We start from the raw sequence: 16,690 nt of genomic DNA, 5'->3' as shown, positions 1-16,690 counted from the left end.
ACATCCTGATATCAACTAAAATAGGGAAATCACAAAAACAAATTAAGATTAATTTTAAAAAGAAACAAATGCTCAAAACAGGGAATCATTGAGGTCAATACGTAAAAGATTACAATAATCAAAAAGAGGGACTAAATACAGGTGGCATAGAACTGCCATATGGAGAGGGATACAAGGCGATATAGGACAATACAAGTTAGGTTTTTACTTAGAAAAATAGGGGTAAATATTAAGGTAACCACAAAGAGGTATAACAACTCCATAACTCAAAATAAAAACCAAGAAAAACTCAGCAAACATAAAGTCAAATACTATGAAAATGAGGAACACACAATTTACAAAGAAAAACGTCTCAGCACAAGAAAGTAAGTGGAAAAATGAAATTGTCAACAACACACATAAAAAGGCATCAAAATGACAGCACTAAACACATACTTATCTATAATTACGCTGAATGTAAATGGACTAAATGCACCAATAAAGAGACAGAGAGTCTCAGACTGGATAAAGAAACACGATCCGTCTATATGCTGCCTACAAGAGACACACCTTAGACTTAGAGACACAAACAAACTAAAACTCAAAGGATGGAAAAAAATATATCAAGCAAACAATAAGCAAAAAAGAGCAGGAGTAGCAATATTAATTTCTGACAAAACAGACTTCAAAGTTAAATCCACCACAAAAGATAAAGAAGGACACTACATAATGATTAAAGGGACAATTGACCAAGAAGATATAACCATATTGAATATTTATGCACCCAATGACAGGGCTGCAAGATACATAAAACAAATTTTAACAGAACCGAAAAGGGAGATAGACACCTCCACAATTATAGTAGGAGACTTCAACACACCACTTTCGGAGAAGGACAGGACATCCAGTAAGAAGCTCAATGGAGACACGGAAGACCTAATTGCTACAATCAACCAACTTGACCTCATTGACTTATACAGAACTCTCCACCCAACTGCTGCAAAGTATACTTTTTTTTTCCAGCGCACATGGAACATTCTCTAGAATAGACCACATATTAGGTAATAAAACAAACCTTTGCAGAATCCAAAACATCGAAATATTACAAAGCATGTTCTCAGACCATAAGGCCATAAAAGTGGAAATCAATAACAGAAAAATTAGGGAAAAGAAATCAAATAGTTGGAAGCTGAACAATACCCTGCTCCAAAAAGACTGGATTATAGAAGACATTAAGGAGGGAATAAAGAAATTCATAGAATGCAACGAAAATGAAAATACTTCCTATCAAAACCTCTGGGACACAGCAAAAGCAATGCTCAGAGGTCAATTTATATCAATAAATGCACACATACAAAAAGAAGAAAGAGCCAAAAGCAGAGAACTGTCCCTACAACTTGAACAAATAGAAAGTGAGCAACAAAAGAACCCATCAGGCACCAGAAGAAAACAAATAATAAAAATTAGAGCTGAACTAAATGAATTAGAGAACAGAAAAACAATTGAAAGAATTAACAAAGCCAAAAGCTGGTTCTTTGAAAAAATTAACAAAATTCATAAACCATTGGCCAGACTGACTAAAGAAATACAAGAAAGGAAACAAATAACCCAAATAAGAAACAAGATGTGCCACATCACAACAGACCCAACTGAAAGTAAAAGAATCATATCAGATTATTATGAAAAATTGTATTCTAAGAAATTTGCAAACCTAGAAGAAATGGATGAATTCCTAGAAAAACACTACCTACCTAAACTAACACAATCAGAAGTAGAACAACTAAATAGACCCATAACAAAAAAAGAGATTGAAACGGTAATCAAAAAACTTCCAACAAAAAAAAAGCCCTGGCCCGGATGGCTTTACTGCAGAGTTCTACCAAACGTTCAGAGAAGAGTTAACACCACTACTACTAAAGGTATTTCAAAGCATAGAAAATGACGGAATACTACCTAACTCATTCTATGAAGCTGCCATATCCCTGATACCAAAACCAGGTAAAGACATCACAAAAAAAAGAAAATTACAGACCTATATCCCTCATGAACATAGATGCAAAAATCCTCAACAAAATTCTAGCCAATAGAATTCAACAACATATCAAAAAAAAAAATAATCCACCACGACCAAGTGGGATTTATACCAGGTATGCAAGGCTGCTTAATATTAGAAGAACCATTAATGTAATCCACCATATAAATAAAACAAAAGACAAAAACCACATGACCTTACCAATTGATGCAGAAAAGGCATTTGACAAAGTCCAACACCCATTTATGATAAAAACTCTTACCAAAATAGGAATTGAAGGAAAATTCCTCAACATAATAAAGGGCATCTATACAAAGCCAACAGCCAACATCACTCTAAATGGAGAGAGCCTGAAAGCATTTCCCTTGAGAATGGGAACCAGACAATGATGCCTTTTATCACCACTCTTATTCAACATTGTGCTAGAGGTCCTAGCCAGAGCAATTAGGCTAGACAAAGAAATAAAGGGTACCCGGATTGGCAAGGAAGAAGTAAAATTATCTCTATTTGCAGATGACATGATCTTATACACAGAAAATCCTAAGGAATCCTCCAGAAAACTACTGAAACTAATAGAAGAGTTTGTCAGTCTCAGGTTATAAGATAAACACACAAAAATCACTTGGATTCCTCTACATCAACAAAAAGAACATCGAAGAGGAAATCACCAAATCAATACCATTCACAGTAGCCCCCAAGAAGATAAAATACTTAGGAATAAATCTTACCAAAGATGTAAAAGACCTATATGAAGAAAACTACAAAGTACTACTACAAGAAACTAAAAAGGACCTACTTAAGTGAAAAAACATACCTTGCTCATGGATAGGAAGATTTAACATAGTAAAAATGTCTATTCTACCAAAAGCCATCTATACATACAATGCACTTCTGATCCAAATCCCAATGTCATTTTTTAATGTGATGGAGAAACAAATCACCAACTTCATATGGAAGGGAAAGAAGCCTCGGATAAGTAAAGCATTACTGAAAAAGAAGAAGAAAGTGGGAGGCCTCACTCCACCTGATTTTAGAACCTATTATACAGCCACAGTAGTCAAAACAGCCTGGTACTGGTACAACAACAGGCACATAGACTAATGGAACAGAATTGAGAACCCAGATATAAATCCATCCACATATGAGCAGCTGATATTTGACAAAGGCCCAGTGTTAGTTATTGGGGAAAAGATAGTCTTTTTAACAAATGGTGCTGGCATAACTGGATATCCATTTGCAAAAAAATGAAACAGGACTCATACCTCACGCCATGCACAAAAACTAATTCCAAGTGGATCAAAGACCTAAACATAAAGACTAAAATGATAAAGATCATGGAAGAAAAAATAAGGACAACGTTAGGAGCCCTAATAAAAGGCATAAACAGAATACAAAATATTACCAAAAATGTTGAACAGAAACCAGATAAGTGGGAGCTCCTAAAAATCAAACACCTATGCTCATCTAAAGAGTTCACCAAAAGAGTAAAAAGACCACCTACAAATTGGGAAAGAATTTTCAGCTATGACATCTCTGACCAGCACCTGATCTCTAAAATCTACATGATTCTGTTAAAACTCAACCACAAAAAGATAAACAACCCAATCCAAAAGTGGGCAAAGGATATGAACACGCACTTCACTAAAGAAGATATTCAGGCAGCTAACAGATACATGAGAAAATGCTCTCGATCATTAGCCATTAGAGAAATGCAAATTAAAACTACGATGAGATTCCGTCTCACTCCAACAAGGCTGGCATTAATCCAAAAAACACAAAATAATAAATGTTGGAGAGGCTGCAGAAAGATTGGAACTCTTATATACTGCTGGTGGGAGTGTAAAATGGTACAACCACTTTGGAAATCTATCTGGCGTTTTCTTAAAAAGTTAGAAATAGAACTACCATTAAAAAAAAAAAAGTTTTTTTTTTTTTTACAACCCAGAAATCCCACTCCTTGGAATATACCCTAGAGAAATAAGAGCCTTCACACGAACAGATATATGTACTCCCAGGTTTATTGCAGCTCTGTTTACAATAGCAAAAAGCTGGAAGCAACCAAGGTGTCCATCAACGGATGAATGGTTAAATAAATTGTGGTATATTCACACAATGGAATACTACACATCGATAAAGAACAGTGACGAATCTGTGAAACATTTCATAACATGGAGGAACCTGGAAGGCATTATGCTGAGTGAAATTAGTCAGATGCAAAAGGACAAATACTGTATAAGACCACTATTATAAGATCTTGAGAAATAGTATAAACTGAGAAGAACACAAACTTTTGTGGTTACGAGGGGAGGAGGGAGGGAGAGTGGGAGAGGGTTTTTTACTGATTAGTTAGTAGATGAGAACTACTTTAGGTAAAGGGAAGGACAATACTCAATACATGGAAGCTCAGCTCAACTGGACTGGACCAAAAGCGAAGAAGTTTCCGGGATAAAATGAATGCTTCAAAGGAGCAAGGGCGGGGGTTTGGGGACTATGGCTTAAGGGGACTTCTAAGTCAGTTGGCAAAATAATACTACTATGAAAACATTCTGCATCCCACTTTGAAATGTGGCGTCTGGGGTCTTAAATGCTAACAAGCAGCCATCTAAGATGCATCAATTGGTCTCAACCCACCTGGATCAAAGGAGAATGAAGAACACCAAGGTCACACGATAACTATGAGCCCAAGAGACAGAAAGGGCCTCATGAACCAGAGACTTACATCATCTTGAGACCAGAAGAACTAGATGGTGCCCGGCCACAACCGATGACTGCCCTGACAGGAAGCACAACAGAGAACCCCTGAGGGAGCAGGAGATCGGTGGGATGCAGACCCCAAATTCTCATAAAAAGACCAGACTTAATGGTCTGACTGAGACTAGAAGAATCCTGGTGGTCACAGTCCCCAAACCTTCTGTTGGCCCAGGACAGGAACCATTCCCGAAGACAACTCATCAGACATGGAAGGGACTGGACAACGGGTTGGAGAGAGATGCTGATGAAGAGTGAGCTACTTGTATCAGGTGGACACTTGAGACTGTGTTGGCTTCTCTTGTCTGGAGGGCAGAGAGGGTTAGAAACTGGCAAAATTGTCATGAAAGGAGAGACTGGAAGGGCTGACTCATTACGGGGAGAGTAAGTGGGAGTATGGAGTAAGATGTATATAAGCTTATATGTGATAGACTGACTTGATTTGTTCACTTGAGCTCAATAAAAATTATTAAAAAACAAAAACAAAACAGTGACTATACATTTGGACCTCATCGGATGGAATACACAGGAATCAAATTGACTACATATGTGGAAAGAGACAATGGGAGAAGCTCAATATTACCAGTCAGAACAAGGCTAGGGGCTGACTGCAGAACAGACCATCAATTTCTCACATGCAAGTTCAAGTTGAAGCTGAAGAAAATTACAGCAAGTCCACAAAAGTCAAAGTACGACCATGAGTATATCCCACCTGAGAGAGGTGGGGTCAAGATGGCGGAGTAGTCAGAGACTTCTTGTGGTCCCTCTTAAAACAAAAACTGAAAAAACAAGTGAATCATTTTTGTATTACAAGCTAGAAGCCCTGAATGTCAAAGGAAAAATTGAGGAATTGGACTGAGCAGCAGTCAGAGGGAGAAACAGTTCAGAAGCAGCGAGGAGTTGCCAGACCCGACCCAGCAGGAACTGGCACCCCTCAGGCCATTTTCACTGGGGCGAGCATGGTGAGGCAAGCAGAGGCATTCAGGATGCTTTTTCCACATCGGGAGAGGTCAAATGGTGGAGAGTCTGCTCAACGCTCCAAAACAAACGAGAAGTGACCCTCAATCGACAAATGATAAGTACTTGCATTTAACCTACCACAATCCCAAAATATACCCCTTTGGGAAAATCTCTCTCCCACTTACCTTTTCCCTTCCCACTTTGTGCTGTGTCCCAGCTGACTACATCCCCTGGGCTAAAACAAGGACCCTGCACTTGCCCTGAGCCATTCTCCTGTTGGAGAGAGACCAAATTAATAAACATGGGAAAAATAATCTGCCAGCTCCCCTAAACTGGGAACTCAGAGCAGAAACAGCTCCTTTGTCTAGGCACAGGCATAAGGGGTCCACAGACTTTGAATGCCTTTCACCACTGTATAGACCTGTGTGGGCTCATTTCAACAGTGTAGGCCTCATTAGCACAGTACGACAGGGTATATACCTGGAGTCTAACTTCAACTGTTTCAGCTACGTGCTAGGGAGGCAGGTTTGTATCATTTGACATCGCTCTGCCTATTAAGTAGGGTCCTCACCTACACACATCAGGGGCCTGAGGACTGGTGACTCCACTCATGACACCTAGCCACCCATGACAGGGGTCCAAGAATAAGTGGTGCCTCCCAGTCCTTACAGCCAACAGCATTGGGTACCCACAGTCCAGCTGCAAAACGTACCCACCTATGTGCTCCAGGGAACAGGGACATACTTTCCTCACAGACACCCAGGAGCAGGTGCCAGCCCTGTGCCTTCCTCAGTGTGTGACCCCCCTGCTTCAGCCAGATACCTGTGCCTACGCCAATCACCCTTGCTTGCCTAGGACTGTAGGTGAGAGCCTGCACCACACACTTGGTGACTGACTATCTGGATACCTGAGCTGAATCCATACAAGAAAAGTGAATGGACTCCTGGGTTCATATACCTAGTATCAACTGTAACCACCAAGTGACAGGATGTTAGAGCTTCAAAGGCACCAATAATCAAACTAGCTCACTCGAGAAGCCTATTTGGGCATATCAAAACAAAACAAAACAAAACAAGAAGCTAGGACAAAGTAAGCAAACATAAAATAAATTAATACAATAACTTATTGACAGCTTGGAGACAACAGTCAATATCAAATCACATGAAGAGGCAGACCACAATGGCTTCAGTGAGCTCCCAAAACAAAGAATCAAGAAATCTTCCAGATGAAGATAATTTCTGGAATTACTGGAGGTAGAGTACAAAAGGTTAATATTCAGGACTCTTCAAGGGATCAGGAAGGAGATCAGGCAAAATGAAGAACAAGCCAAGGAACACACAGACAAAGCATTAGAGGAACTTAAACAGACTAGACAAGAACATAATGACAAAATTTATAGGCTGCAAGAATCCATAGAGAGACAGCAAACAGGAATTCAGAAGATTACCAATAAAATTTCAGATTTAGACAATTCAATAGTATATCCCACCGGAACTTATAGACCAACTCAAGAACAGATTTGATGCATTGAACGCTAATGACCAAAGACCAGGCAAGTTGTGAAATGACATCAAGGACATTATACATGAAGAAAGCAAAAGGTCATTAAAAAGACAAGAAAGAAAGAAAAGACCAAAATGGATGTCAGAAGAGATTGTGAAACTTGCTCTTGAACGAGGAATAGCTAAAGCAAAAGGAAGAAATGATGAAGCAAAAGAGCTGAACAGAAGATTTCAAAAGCCAGCTTGAGAAAACAGAGTAAAGTATTACAATGAAATGTGGAAAGATCTGGAGTCAGAAAACCAAAAGGGAAGGACACACTCAGCATTTCTAAAACTGAAAGAACTGAAGAAAAAATTCAAGTCTTGAGTTGCAATATTGAAGGATTCTATGGGCAAAATACTGAAGGATGCAGGAAGCATCCAAAGAAGATGGAAGGAATGAATACACAGAGTCAGTCGATGTTCAACAATTTCAAAGACATAGCATATGATCAAGAACCAATAGTACTGAAGGAAGAAGTCCAAGCTGCACTGAAGGGAATGGCAAAAAACAAGGCTCCAGGAATTGATGGAATGCCAACTGAGATGTTTCAACAAAAGGATGCAATGCTGCAAGTGTTCATTCATTCGTCTATGCCAAGAAATTGGGAAGACAGCTACCTGGCCAACCGACTGGAAGAGATCCATATTTGTGCCCATTCCAAAGAAGAGTGATCCAATAGAATGTGGAAATTATTGAACAATATCATAGGCAAGTAAAATTTTGCTGAAGATCATTCAAAAGTGGTTGCAGCAGTACATCGACAAGGAACTGCCAGAATTCAAGCCAGATTCAGAAGAGGACGGAGGACGTGGAAGTAGAGATATCACTGCTGAGGTCAGATGGATCTTGGCTGAATGCAGAGAATGCCGGAAGGATGTTTACCTGTGCAAAGCTGACCTATGCAAAGGTAAACATCGAGTGTGTGGATCATAACAAACTATGGATAACATTGTGAAGAAGGGAATTCCAGAACACTTAATTGTGCTCATGAGGAACCTTTACGTAGATCAGGAGGCAGTCATTCAAAAAGAACAGGGGGATACTGCTTGGTTTAAAACAGGAAAGGCGTGCCTGAGGGTTGTATCCTTTCACTACACTTATTCAATCTGTTTGCGGAGCAAATGATCTGAGAAGCTGGATTATATGAAGAAGAACGAGAAATCAGGATGGAGGAAGACTCATTAACAACCTGTGATATGCAGATGATACAACCTTCCTTGCAGAAAGTGAAGAGGACTTGAAGCACTTATTAATGAAGATCAAAGACCACAGCCTTCAGTATGGACTGCACTGCAAAATAAAGCAAACAAAAATCCTAACAACTGGACCAATGACCAACATCATGATAAACAGAGAAAAGATTGAAGTTGTCAAGGATTTCATTTTACTTGGATCCACAATCAACAGCCATGGAAGCAGCAGTCAAGAAATCAAAAGACGCATTGCATTGGGTAAATCTGCTGCAAAGGACCTCTTCAAAGCGTTGAAGAGCAAAGATGTCACCTTGAAGACTAAGGTGCTCCTGACCCAAGCCATGTTATTTTCAATTACATCATATGCATGTGAAAGCTAGACAATTAATAATGAAGACTGAAGAAGAATTGACGCCTTTGAATTGTGGTGTTGGTGAACAATATTGAATATACCAGGGACTGCCAAAAGAACAAACAAATCTGTCTTAGAAGTACAACCAGAATGCTCCTTAGAAGCAAGGATGGTGAGACTGCGTCTTACATACTTTGGACATGTTGTCAGGAGGGATCAGTCCCTGGAGAAGGACATCATGCTTGGCAGAGTACAGGGTCAGCAGAAAAGAGGAAGACTCTCAATGAGGTGGACTGACACAGTGGCTGCAGCAATGATAAGCTCAAGCATAACGATTGTAAGGATGGCTCAGGACCGGGCAGTGTTTCGTTCTGTTGTGCATAGGGTTGCTATGAGTCAGAACTGACTCGACGGCACCTAGCAACAACAACAACATGTCAAATAGACATCACCTGTCTATCAGTGTGTCTTATCATGGTGTTTTGCGTGTTGCTATGATACTGGAAGCTATGCCACCAGTATTTCAAATGGCAGCAGGTTTACCTATGGTGGACAGGTTTCAGTAGAGCTTCCAGACTAAGCTAGATCAGGAAGAAAAGCCCGACAACCTACTTCTGAAAATTAGTCAATGAAAACCACATGGATTACAACAGCATATTGTCCAATATAGTTCTGGAAAATGAGCCCCTAGGTAGGAATATGTTCAAAATACACAGTGGCCGCAACAATGGACTCGAGAGTACCAACAATCGTAAAGATGGCACAGGACTGGGCAACGTTTTGTTCTGCCGTACATGGTGTTGCCAGCAGTCAGAGCCAACTTCACGTCAGCTAACGGCAACATAGCAAATAGATTTACTTTGTTCATGTTTTCTCATAGTTTCAGAGGCCAACAGATATGTAATGCATATCTTCGTTGAGGCTGATCAATGATCATGAGTAGACCAAGAACATTCATATTGGAGCGAGTGATATTTCCCTATTCAAATGCAGATGCTCTAAGTGCTAGAGACACAGTTAACAGAGTCTCATTTTAACACAGGAAATGTTGGTTTGTTTCCCTTTCCTGAGGGCAAGGCAGGGGCACCCGCACCCAGTTTGCAGCTCACTATGCAGACAGCAAGGCCTCCTTATCTATAAATAACATCGGTGAAGTTTACAGTCAGAGAGAAAATTGAGGTTTTTTTTTTCTGCTAGTCTTTCAAATGAAATATAAGCAAGATTATGATGAGAACAGTGGTGACGGGAGCAGAAAGGGAAGGGTGCAAGCATTTGAATGTTTTTTGTTTTTCTCTTTAACTTAAGAGAACCCCTTAATGGTTAACTCATACCGTAGAAATGTACGGGTTTAAATTCTCCCTGGTTTTTCAAAAGGGGATAGTTGGTTTGGGGAGCGTGTAGACAGAGAACCTTTATTAACTATGTCTGAACTATTTGACGCCAGCTAGCTCTGTGATTTTTGAAAAGTCATTTGAGGTACAAGGCTTAAGCACTGAAGATCTTCTCATCTTGGCTAGAAGATGATAACGTTCTTCTCTAAGGTTCCTGGGCCCTCTGCTCTTCGTTCTGTGTTATGCTGCATACATCCTTTGACGTGAAGAATTGAAAACCGCCTATTGGAACGCATGAATACAATCTTCCACCTCCAGTCACTCTCCAAATCTCATCTGATCTTTTTCCTTAAAGTAACAGACAAATGTTGTAGTGTGATTTTGTTGTAGAGTCCCAGAAATAGCTGGTATAAAGCGGGAGTAGCTGTATTGGTGATGGGGGACTAATGTATTAATTGCCAAGTAACAGGCATCGTAGAGGCATTGGTGGTTCGGTGGTAGAATTCTTGACTTCGCGAGGAAGACCTGGTTTGGTTCCTGGCCAGTGCACCTCATATGCAGCCACCACCTATCTCTCAGTGGAGGCTTGCGTGTCGCTGTGATACTGAACAGGTTTCAACGGAGATTCCAGACCTAGATGGACTCGGAAGAAAGGCCTGGAGATCTACTTCTGAAAAACCAGAAAATGAAAACCCTACGGATTACAACCAATCTGTTGTGCATGGGGTTGCCATGAGTTGGGGCACCTAAGGGTAACAATAAACATCGTAGTTGCAATTACATACCCGGAAATGTGCTGCGAATTGTGTAGAAGAGAGGGAGATTCCTCACTGGGGTATTTCCATATCTATCCTAGGGCATTGTAATGCTAGCAGTTCTTGCCAACTTTCTCTGCAAGGTGTGACTTCCATGGCCACTCCTAGGAGGTATTTATCAAATGTCTCGACAACTATCTGTCTGCCCACAGGTAACATAGCCTTCATACACTGTCATCTGGCCACATCTCCCTCTTCTTAATAGGTTAGTGATGTGTTAAAGCCTTCGACGATTGTTTTCTGACTTAAAAAGCTTTAGATGTTTAGTAAGGTACATTCCTGGGAGTGTTAAAAGGCATCTGAGACAACTGAGTCTGAGAGCTCTTGGCTCTGCCACCCTGGCCTATAACCACACTCAACAGTTAGAGTTTGTCAGGGGGTCTCAACGCTCCCCCCAGCGAGGATGGACCAACCAGACACCCAGAGCCCACCCCAGTACGGAGTTTTTTCTCTTTTTGTTGCAATGCTTGTTAATATTTACTGAGTCCAAGGGAAGCTTGTTTCTAGAAAGCTTGTTTCTGGAAAGGACAGTCCTGGAAACGTCAGCCACAAAGACTGGGAGGTTGATGACAAGTGACTGATAATGTTAATCGTGAAGCAACACATATAATAGCCACAAACTCATTCCTACAGGGTCTTCGCTGCATAGTTCTACAAAGACCCGGTTTGACAGTTGTCTGGTGGGTTTTGGGACAGAGAAACTCTCCCATCCTGAGTGAAGGATGTACTAAGGGACAGAGGCCACAGACAAGCCCCAAGCTTCCTAGAATTAAGGTGGTCAGTGAGGGTAACCAAGGTCTCCTCTCCTGCTATTCCTTAAACCATTTATTGGATCGGGTCTGACATAGTTGGTTCTAAAATGATGTAAGTGCTTCCTTAGTTGTGTGACTTGATCCAGGCTTTTCCTCCCATGCCCTGGCCTCGTTTTCTCAGCTCTCAGGTAGAAGGGTTGTATTTGACTCTCTCTCATTTGCTATTTTTGTTAGTTGCTGTCCAGCTGGCTTCGCCTTACGGCAACATTACGTACAATGGAAAGGAATGTTGCTCAGTCCTGTGCCATCTTCATCATGTTTGAGCCTAGTGTTGTGGCTGCTGTGTCAATTCATCCCATTGAGGGTTTCCTTTGTTTTCGCTGACCCCCTACTTTACCAAACATGATGTCCTTGTCTAGGGATTGGTGTTTCCTGATGACATGTCCAAAGTAAACGAACCAAAGTCTCGCCATCCTTGCTTCTAAGGAGCATTCTGGTTGTATTTCTTCTAAGACTGATTTGTTCATTGTTTTGGCCATCCACGGTATATTCGCTATTCTTCTCTACTGTCTCTGTAGCACCAACACCCTGTCATTTTGATATGACCAATGGGTCCGTGTACTTACCTCCAACAACACCACTGTGCTTTTCCTGAACAACTGGTTTGCAGGTAACTGGGATGGCTGTAGACTGTTGTACTGCGTGTGTGTCCCTTTTTGCCTTGGGTGTGGGAAGGCTTGAAACCAGGGCTCTCACAGCCTGCACTGTGGGTACACACCTCAGTCCTTATTTTGTCTTCTTGCCTTTATTCTCTCTTTGAACCAATTTTCTCGTATTATTTTCTTTAAATTTAAGATGGATCAATTTATATTTTGAATAAGTAATGCATTTGCATAGTTCAAAAAAAAAGTTATGAAATGGTAGAGAGCAAAGATTCTCCCTTCCATTCCTGTCCCAGGCACCCAGATCCTACCCTCACAGGTAATAGCTGTTAGGGACTTCTAGAGATTTCCTCTTCTAGGGATGTTTAAAGGCATATATATGTACATAAATGCCTATTGTGTGACACACAAATCTTTGTTACTTCCTTCCTCCTTTCCCACAAATAGTATATACTATACACGGTGTTTGGCAACTAATCTTTGTCATTTAACAATCTATCTTGGATATTTCTTCATATCAGCACATAAAACACTCCCTAATGGTTATTTTACAGATGCAAGTATTCTGCTTTATGGATGTACCACAATGTATGTCACCTACTTATTTTTAATTTAATTATAACTTCTTTAGGATGTTTAAGTAATGGTTAAAAACATGAGCTATGGGCTAGGATGGGGTTTGAATTCTGCTTCCTCTACTCACTAGCTGTATTATTTTATCTCTCTGTGCCTCAGTTTCATCGACTGTAAAATGGGACAATAACAGTGTGTATCTCGTGGGCTACTGTAGGAATTAAATGAGTAATGGCAATGTGTATAGCAGAGCTGGGCAATGCTAGTGTTTAAAGTTCTTATGCATCTCTTAAGCTGCCTTAAAATTGATTTGAATGAAGTGTATTGAATAACTCAATACATCAATAAATAAAACCATGTGACTACTGCTGCATTTTCTTCGTTTATATTTTACAATACACCAAAAAAAACAAACCAAACCCAGGGCCGTCGAGTCGATTCCGACTCATAGCGACCCTGTAGGACAGAGTAGAACTGCCCCATAGAGTTTCCAAGGAGCGTCTGGTGGATTTAAATGGCTGACCTTTTGGTTAGCAGCCTTAGCACTTAACCACTATATCACCAGAGTTTCCTTACAACACACAGGGCTTATTAATTAGGGTAAGAAGCTAAATGGTCTTAAGTTAAGGTAATATGGAACGTAAATCTGTTTGCAGAGACCAGAACATTGGGCTCTGACTATAATCCACTCTTGTGTGTTGAGCTGCCTTTGTGTTTTGTTGGGAAGCCCAATGGCACAAATGTTACCCTTGGTTTGTTATACAGGCCAGTGTATTAATGGCTAGCCTCAATTTATTAATAGACTAGCAGGAAGGAATATAATATTTACCTAAAGAAACCAGTTATAGTCACCCAATCTCTTTTTCTTAAAAAAAACTTCCAGAAAATACTTATAATTTTAAATTTCTATTTCTTGTAAAATCTAGCCATTTGCCCTAAGAGCTTCTGCTAGGTACTGTTTGTTTTGGTTTGGGTAAAATGACTAATAAACAATCATTTATGTGAGCTCTTCAAAATACATTTTTTCTTAATTAGTCAAAATGCTAGCCCTGTTAGTTTTGCATAGATTCAATTCTGACAATTTAAAGTAGCTTCCAATGACTACTCAAAAAAATTGCATAATTTTCATAGTTTTGCCTTGTATACCAACTTCAGCAGGAACAGGTACAGGAAAAAGTCCTCTGGTTGTATAGATAAAAGTGGAAAATATTTCTTCACAGCAAATGTCCAACATAGATTTGAAAATGTGTAGACTGAACAGATTGTTAACACATCTATGTTTGACTTATTGATTTATTTGTAGAGAAAACAAACAAACAGGGAGGCTGCAAGATTTCTGACAGAATTAAGAAAGTGAGTAAAATAGTGAAATGATTTTAAAGCATCCCTCCATGGAGGCATGGGCTTGGCTGAATCAGTGCTTTTCCAGCCTGTCTTCACCAGCAACACACCTCTATAGGTGCCAGGAAGTCCTGGACCACAACAGAGGGCATTTCTATGTTCCTTATTCCCCTCCCACTCTCATCGTTCAGTTCTTCCAACAACCTGCCTTATGGAAACCTTGTGCCATGAGCTCCATACCGTCAAGTACACATGTGAAGCAATGCAGCCTTTTTCCACAAGGTACCCTCCAATCTTTTAATTGAAACCTGGGAGAAGAGAGTGGAAAAAAAAAAAAAAAAACTTCTGGTAGAACTACCTTAAGCTTTGCAATGGTGTGATGTGTCAAATTAACTAGGCTGAACTACAGTCCCAGGTTTCCCTTTCTAGCAAGTATCCGATTACAGTGGGCTATGAGAGATATTGGCACAGAACTGGTTTGAAGGAAGATAGCAATCATTTTATTCAACACACACGCCTTCTCCCCATTATTCAAATGATAATCTAGGTGCTGCTGTGAAGAGATTTTATAGATGTGATTAAAGTCCCTAATCAGTTGACTTTAATCGAAAAGGTTATCCTAGATAGATCTGACTTATTCATTTGGATGGCCTTTAAAAAAGAGCTTAGGACTTCCCTGAGCTTAGAGACTTCGAATAACAATTGCTCTCCCAGCCCCCTTCATCATCTTCCTGATTTTCACCTGTTGACAACAAGCTTCAGCATGTGCCCACAAATTTCCCACATGCTTGTGATCTTCCCTTCCTGGCTGTCTTCCCTTGCTTAGCTAGCCCCAACAATTGCAATAAATTCCTTGTAATAAATCCATGTATATACATATATACACATTGCTAGTTCTCCTTCTCTGGTTAAACATTTATTGATACTGAATTTGGTGTCAGGAGTGGGATGTTGCCATAACAGATATTTGAAATGTGAGAGTGGCTTTGGAACCAGGAAGTGGACAGAAGCTGGAAGAATGTTGAAAAGTGTGACAAGGAAAACCTAAATTACCTTGAACAGACTGCTAATAGAAATACAGACATTAAGAGAGTCGCCAGCGATGGCTTAGAAGAGAATGAGATACATATTACAGAAAACTGGAGGAAGGGAGATCCTTGTTATGTTGTGGCAAAAAGCTTAGTGAAGTTGTCTGTGGAAAGCAGAACTTATAAGCAATGAAGTTGGTTATATATGTAAGGATATTTCCAAGCAAAGTGATGGTGGTATCTCTTGGTTTCTTCTTATTGTTTACAGTAAGAAAGTGAGAAGACAGAGATAAGTTGAGAGAAGAACTGTTAAGCAAAAAATACCCCAGGTCTTCACGATGTGGAAAATTCTCAGCCTCTCCAGATGATGCTAAATATGCTAAAATTAAAAGCCTCTCCACCTGGCCATGAATAAGTAAGCCACCATGAGTCTACAGCTTCCAGGAAATTCGTTTTGGCAACAACCTTGTGAGCTTGGAAGAGGATCTTAGCCTCAGATGAGATCACAGCCCAGCCGACACCTTGACTGCAGCCTTGTGAGACCCTGAGTAGAACACCCAGCTGTGCTCTACCTGGACTTCTGATCTACAGAAACTACGAGATAATAAATGTATTTTGTTTCAGCTGTCAAGTTTGTGGTAATTTGTTACGCAGCAATAGAAAACAAATTCACATACCTTAGGACTCTACAGTTTACACACTGATCATGCCATTGTTGAAGAGTAAACAAACCCAAGCTTAGGACATATGATCATAATTTATTATGTTCATAATAAAGAAGTAGTATTTTGAGATCCTTTTGGGATTATTATCTCAGAAAAGTAATATGGAATAATTTATGATTTCTGAATATATCAGCAGAAAACCACAAACCATCCAAGATATATACTTGGATTTAAACCTCCAGGGACGATTTTTACTGCCAAAGAGAGTACAAATTTTACCAGTGATGGAATAGTTTAGAAGCACACAAATATTTCAACTACCGTTTCAGATGGACAATCTCAGATACTAAGAGAGAGGTGTGTGGGCTGGTGCTAGAAGTGGCACTCACCTGTGCTTCACCCAGGTGTCAGACTCATTGGCTCGCTCCGTGTAGTTCTCAGGTAGGAAGCCTCGGCAGCCCGTCCACCGCGAGATCCCAATCACCCAGCCTTCACTGGCTTCCTCCTGATGAGTTGGGTCCACAAAGATGTAGTCGCCAGGACTTAGCATCAGCTCATCCATGTTCTGGGGTTTATACTGGAATATGGCCCTCAAGGTCTGGAAAAGAAGAAATGTCTTTTCATGTCTCAAGGAAAAATTTGTGTTGGGAAATGATAGCAATTGCTGTTGTTGATGGCTGTCCAGTTGACCTCTTCCTCATGGCAGCCCCATGC

The 16,690-nt window shown here is 40.2% G+C and overlaps 2 protein-coding genes across 7 annotated transcripts in view; one reads left to right on the top strand and one right to left on the bottom strand.

Moving 5' to 3' along the window:
* Positions 1 to 16,690, top strand: part of TMPRSS3 (transmembrane serine protease 3) — a 94,583-nt gene that overhangs the window by 8,507 nt on the left and 69,386 nt on the right. The gene's annotated exons all lie outside the window — the stretch shown is intronic.
* Positions 1 to 16,690, bottom strand: part of UBASH3A (ubiquitin associated and SH3 domain containing A) — an 81,224-nt gene that overhangs the window by 37,785 nt on the left and 26,749 nt on the right. For all 3 annotated transcript variants that reach the window (XM_049874930.1, XM_049874931.1, XM_049874932.1), the window contains exon 6: positions 16,366 to 16,574. In XM_049874930.1, coding sequence (XP_049730887.1) covers positions 16,366 to 16,574 — 209 coding nt within the window. The remainder of the gene's footprint in view (positions 1 to 16,365; positions 16,575 to 16,690) is intronic.

The sequence above is a fragment of the Elephas maximus genome, chromosome 2 (genome assembly GCF_024166365.1).
Source record: "Elephas maximus indicus isolate mEleMax1 chromosome 2, mEleMax1 primary haplotype, whole genome shotgun sequence".
NCBI lineage: Eukaryota > Metazoa > Chordata > Mammalia > Proboscidea > Elephantidae > Elephas > Elephas maximus.
Note: the sequence above shows the minus strand (reverse complement) of the source record. Positions and strands in the feature narration are given on the sequence as shown.